Source organism: Propithecus coquereli, unplaced genomic scaffold, assembly GCF_000956105.1.
Source record: "Propithecus coquereli isolate 6110/MARCELLA unplaced genomic scaffold, Pcoq_1.0 Scaffold114, whole genome shotgun sequence".
NCBI lineage: Eukaryota > Metazoa > Chordata > Mammalia > Primates > Indriidae > Propithecus > Propithecus coquereli.
Window position 1 is genome coordinate 2,208,795 of NW_012135414.1, and position 6,410 is coordinate 2,215,204.

A 6,410-nucleotide genomic window follows, 5' to 3' on the forward strand; every position below is an offset into this window, starting at 1 on the left:
GTTCTGGGATCATGCATTCGATCTCTGCTGAGCGTCTGCCCTTGGCAGCACTCGCTGTATGCGGGGCGCTGGGAGGAAGGAGGCAGAATGCTGATCTCAAGGTGTAGTAGAGAAGACAGGTGCACCACATGCCACACAGTGACACGGAGAGATGGTAAGGGCTGTGGGAGCACAAGAAGGGAGCAGGTAACTCTGCAAGAGGCAGGAGGGAGAAGAAAGGAGACACAGCACTGGCCCCTGAAGAGTGAACAGGAACACCCCACTGGGGAAGGGAGGAGGACGTGCCTCTATCTTGGGCAAAGATGTAGAGCTGGGGAAAGACATGGTTTATTTAGAAAAGGGTGATCACTGTGGCCCCTACAAATGGTGGGTACAATTAAGCAGGAAGAATGAGAAAAAAATCCAGCCCAGGACACACAGCACTCCATCAGTATCACAGAAAATTGGGCTCGCAGTCAATCTGGGGTGGGGGGGCAGAATTATATATTCTGAATGAGAAAAGTTCACACTCAGCTACTATTTCTCCTTCAGACCAGGGTCCACCTGGCCATGAGACAGCTTTCCAGTCCTAACAAGACTATTGTGCTTTGGGGACACTTGGGCTCCCTCCTATGAATACCTAACACTGGCTTTTCCCTCGGAGGCAGTGAGACCAGCTCAGCAGGGCGATGGTGGCTACCTGGGAGAAACTTGCAGCCTCTTCCCATTCCTCCCTTTATAATTGATGACGGACCATGCCTCTGCCAGATTAGCGCCTGGCTTCCCTCCTCGTGTGGCATCATTGCCGATATCATTTATTCCAGAAAGCAATATGGAGGCCAAGAAGTGAGTCACTTGGCTTTCATGACCAGGGTTAAATCCTGTGACCAGTAACTCTATTAGGATACGTATGTTTTGATGTCCTTTTAAAAATTAATGAATGGTCTGTGATTCCTTAAGGAGAGATGACCAGAAATCAGGCTTACACATCCTGTGGAGCTGAAATGCTTGACCTGCATGACCCAAAGGAATACTAGGTGAGCATTATCCACCACACACCTGCCTTCCAGAGCTCATCTGGAAGCAGGGGGCAGGGGGGCAGCACCTTTGGCAGGTCCACTTACCTTTCTTACTGCTGTAGCCCCAGCATCTGAAATAATATCTAGCACAGAGTGGGCACTCAGTAAATCTTCAGTGAATAAATGAACCTAAAATACCATGAGCATAACAATTCAGTCATATGAAGTCATAACTTAGAAAAGATGCTTCCTCTTAACAGCCAAGAACACTTTAGAGTCCAAAGGAGCATGTCAAACATGAATCTACTCTGGTGTCTCCCCCGCGCCCTGGGGCGAGCAGAGGTGGACCTAGGGGACTGGGATGTGCCACATCCTCCCCTACGTTTTGTGAGCAGAACTGCAGAGCGGGGAGCACTGGCTTACAGACCTGAGGTCCTACTCTCTCACTATACAGGTGATGAAACCAGATTCCAGAAAGGGAGGCTGACCTGCCACAGGTCACACATCCAGGGCACCTGGCCCCAGGTCAGCTGGAGCTTTTTCCAAAAAGCCACGTGGTCCAGATGGAAAAGGAGAGAGAAGGAGATGAGTGGAACAAACCAGACAGTTGTGACGGAATACGTCCTGCTGGGGCTACATGGGCACCATAATCTAGAGGCGGTCCTGTTTGTGCTGTGCCTGGGCATCTACTTGGTGAACGTGCTGGGCAACTCCCTCCTCATAGGGCTGAACGTACTGGCCCCCCGCCTGCACAGCCCCATGTACTTCTTTCTCAGCAACCTCTCCCTCATGGACATCTGTGGCACCTCCTCCTTCGTGCCTCTCATGCTGGTCAACTTTCTGAAAGCCCGAAGGACCATCTCCTTCCCCGGCTGTGCCCTGCAGATGTACCTGACCCTGGCGCTAGGCTCTACAGAGTGCCTGCTCCTGGCCGTGATGGCGTACGACCGTTATGCAGCTATCTGCCAGCCACTTAGGTACCCGGAGCTCATGAGTGGGCAGACGTGCATGCAGATGGCACTGCTGAGCTGGGGGACAAGCTTTGCCAACTCGCTCCTGCAGTCCATCCTTGTCTGGCGCCTCCCCTTCTGTGGCCACAGTGTCATCAACCACTTCTTCTGTGAGATCTTGGCAGTGCTAAAACTGGCCTGTAGGGACATCTCCCTCAATGCACTGACAATAATGGTGGCCACAGTCGTCCTGACGCTGGCCCCACTCCTGCTCATCTGCCTTTCCTACGTTTTCATCCTGGCTGCCATCCTCAGGGTACCCTCTGCTGCAGGCCGGCGCAAAGCCTTCTCCACCTGCTCTGCCCACCTCACAGTGGTGGTGATTTTCTATGGGACCATCTCCTTCATGTACTTCAAGCCCAAGGCCAAGGACCCCAAGTTGGATAAGATTATCACATTGTTCTATGGGGTTGTGACACCCTCACTGAACCCCATCATCTACAGCCTGAGGAACGCAGAGGTGAAAGCTGCTGCCGTAGCTCTGCTGGGGGGCCGCCTGCTCTCCAGGAAAGCGTCCCGCTGTCACTGTTGCTCTCCGTCGCTGTCAGTCAGCACAGGCTAGGTTATGTGGTGTCAGTGACCTCAAATCTTCAGTGGCTTAAAGCCATCAAGGTTTGTTTCTTGCTCACGCTGCAGGGCCACATGAGGCTGGCTAGGATTCTACTCTGATCTGTGGTCTTCATCCCTCTGGGACTCAGGCGGACAAAGCAGCTACCATCTGGAACACTGCTGGTCACCACGACAAAAGGAAAAGGGGAGTAACAAAGCCTGCACCGACTCTCAAAGCTTCCACTCAGAAGTGCCACATGTTACTTCCACTTACATCTCATGGGCCGACACAATGGCAGCAGCAAGGCACATGACCACCTCTGACATCAAAGGGGAGGACAAGCACAGCTACCATGTGTCTTGAATGAAAGAGAGAGAGGACTGAGAGCTCGGTGAATAGCCTGATGACCACCACGCCTCCTCCAGAGTCTACCCAAGAGCTAGCAGAAATTTCGCTTCCTTTTCCCCCAACTGTACATCCTTCATGGACCGTCCTGCACCCTGCACGTGGGCTGCTGCCAGGTTAATTGTCCAAGAAAGCTCGGGTTAGCTCACCTATGGTGGCTTTGTACTGGGTCAACCAAACTAGGTTGAAGTGTGTGCTTCCCAGACTTCTCTCCCGGGTATGGGTCTGAGTTAGGGCTGACCAGAGAGAACCATGCATGAGATGTGGAAGGCAAAAGTGAAACAGCACCACACACTGTGGGAGTGCTCACATGCTGTCGCTAAGATGCTGGCTCACCTTGTAAGTGCAGCCCGTCCAGTCCCCACCAGATCACCTCCTTCCACTGAGCTCTGGGTCAAGTACAACTTCATGACAAAAGGTGCCAGCTTCTCCTGCAGGTCGCCGGTGTCACTGAGATTGAAGGCATGAGAGCCAGACCAGGTTCTAGTTTGTCCTCCTGGGCTCTAGTTTGCCCTTACCCCGCTGCCTGCACATCCAGCTTTCCTCCCCGACTGCCAGCACCGCTCACCTGCAGCGGCTCAGGCCCAAGCCCAAATGCAGAGGTAGCAGCTTTGCACAGACTTCTCTAACCACTCCCATGAGTGCATCAGTCTAATGTCTATAATAAACTCCTTACAGCACTCATAGTGGTTCTGCTACTTTGGTCAAACCCCATTGATTCATCACTCTTCTGATCAAGAACCTTTGATGGCCCCCATTACCAAAGCATTAAGTTCAAATTCTTCAGCTGAGTCGTCAAGGCCCTCCGGAGAATCTGGCCCCACCTGCTTCTTCAGCCTGATTTTCCACTACACCCTTCACATGGGCCGTCCCCTCACTACGTCATCTGCATGCACCTCCCGCACCTCCATGTCTTTGCTCGTGTTGTTCTCAGATGACACCTGGGACCAGTTTTCAAGCTAGCCTAGACACCATCTCTTTCACTCAAGCTTTCCTGTTGCACTTTGAGATTGTTCTCTTTACATCCTACAGCACTTTGTCAGGAACTTTCACTCGATACCTGTCCCATCCTGACTGGCATTTGTGACATTTCACCACCGTGTGAGCTCCTCAGGGCAGGACTCAGGCAGGTCTGACTCATCCCTGCAGCGCCCACAGAGCTTTCTCTGTGGAATGTCTGCTGAATGGAACTGTCACTTGGAAGCCTTCACAACATCACCATCTGGGAATTAAACCTTGGGCTGCTGAACACACTCCAGGCAATTATATGTAATCAGGGGTCTTAGTCCAGTTATGCGTACAGATACGTGCAAGAGAGCAGCAGTATCTGCTGGCCAAAGCACTGGATTCAAGGCAGGTGGGGGTTGTTTGGATCCTGGGCTCTCCCCCATGAAGACAAGTCAGGAGACCAAGGATCCCCATTTTGGGAGCCAGGAGACCAGGGTTCCAGGCCTGGTTCAGCTGCTATGCCCAGCCCTTCCCACCTCATCCCCAGGAATCCCACAGGCACCTCAAACTCAAACTGTCCAAAATTGAACTCATCATCCCCCCACCCAAAGTGGTGTCACCATCTCAAGGAATGGCACCATCATGCCCAAGTCAGAAACATGGCAGTCATCCTAGACTTTCTATTGTACCTCATCACCCCATGGATCCAATCAGTCACTAAGTCCTATAGAGTTCGTCTCCTAATAGCTCTTAAATTGGTTCCCTCTTTTCCACTGACATAGTGTTAATTAAGAAGCCTTCACCATTTCTCTCCCAAATATTGCAACAGCTGTGTCACTGCGAACTCACCTTCCAAACTCTCCCCCAAATCCATATTCCACCCCAGCCAACAAAACACCAATCTGATCATGCTACTCTCCTGCTTAAATCTACCCAATGGCTCCTCATTTCTGACAGAATAAAGGCTAGACCGCCCCATCTGTCCAACCACATTGTTGGCTGCTTGCCTCCACCACCTGCCCCCCCACACACACACAACCCAGGCACAAGAGTTCCCTGAGTAAATATCAGTCTTTCCTGCTGCTGCATCTGCCCCTTGCTGTTCCCTCCCCATGTCCAAACACTTGGTGACCTTTAGGGACATATATTGGACATGCATCACGTACCAATCTAGGCACTGTACTAAGTGTTCTAACTGCTTTGCTGACCAGACGGAATGATGGAAATCTTGGGGGAGGGATGTAATATGGATGCTGGTGACCACAGAGAATATTGTCCCAACATCTTGGCATTATGGCAACTTATTTAATCCTCATTCAAACACCCCTCCACCCCCGCTTCTAGGAAACCCCTTCTGACCCCTCCTCGCTGGGTGGGGTTTGTCCCAGCTCTGTCTCCCCTCTTCGGTGTCTTCTGTACTCTGCTGACCCTGTCCTGAATCCCAGCTATTCATGTTCAAGCATCCTAATGACCTGGCTCTATACATCTTCATGTGATGGAATAATATTTCTGGGATAGGAACAGACACCCAGCCCACGCCCCCTCGCTCCTTCTCACCATTCAGTTGGCCACACCATTCTCTGCCCAGTGGCCCAAGGAAGAGATGTGATTGCAGAAAACAGAGAACAAAAGGATATTTTCCTGGCTTTTGCACTTCAAAAGTCTAGGCCCTGAAGGGAACAGAAAAAACTTAAGGCATAGATAAAAGATTTGGGAGAAAACATGGTAAGTGAAAGTAAGGCTTCTTCACATCCATATTAACAAAAGGGGGAGGAAGAGAGAGGAGGAGGGAAGTAATGAGAGTACTGGCACAGAGGGTACCCAAAGGGAGGGACCCTGGATAGCTTTGCAGGATTTAACAGATGAAGCAACTCATGTCTTGTTTGTCAAGTAAAACCCAGAACAGAACCCCAGAGTAGAAATGGCTTCAAGGTGTGTCTAGGTAGCCAAGGCCTCAAATAACTTCATGGGTCTTCATATGTGGACAGCTGTGGTGGAGAGAACCTCAGGACTGAAAGGTTGTGCAGATGGGAACAAGAAACCCCCCTGTACCCCAAATGACCTGTTGGGACCTCTGAGTGGAGACCAGGTAGAATGATGGAAATCTCAGGGGATGAGTATGGACACTGGTGACCATACAGAATACTCCCTTAACATCTTGGCATCATGTAAGACCCTCAGAACTCAGCTATGACCCTTGTGGAAAGAGAAGAAACCCTGAATTGACCAATGATCTTTTCTGGCACTCAGGAAAAATAGGGGCTCAAAACAGAAGTTATATTCTTGTGATATTTCTTGCAGATCTGAGATGTATACCTGCTACTCCCAATTTCCTGGGACCTTGGCTTCCTTCTGTGTTGGGTGTCAACATCACAAGGTTGGTTTGTCTCACTGATGTAAACCATTTCATCACGTGCACACATATGCACACACCTCAGCTACTGCACACTGAGATCAACAGGAATTGAGGAACAGGCATTAGGAAGTGTTTGGAAATTA

At 50.7% G+C, this 6,410-nt stretch overlaps 1 protein-coding gene across 1 annotated transcript; it reads left to right on the forward strand.

The window, feature by feature from the left end:
• The first annotated feature begins 1,583 nt into the window (after nucleotides 1–1,583).
• On the forward strand, nucleotides 1,584–2,570 carry LOC105819581 (olfactory receptor 13C9-like). The gene has a single exon (XM_012655864.1). It carries the CDS (start codon nucleotides 1,584–1,586, stop codon nucleotides 2,568–2,570), a length of 987 nt encoding a protein of 328 aa, XP_012511318.1.
• The last annotated feature ends 3,840 nt before the right edge of the window (nucleotides 2,571–6,410 follow it).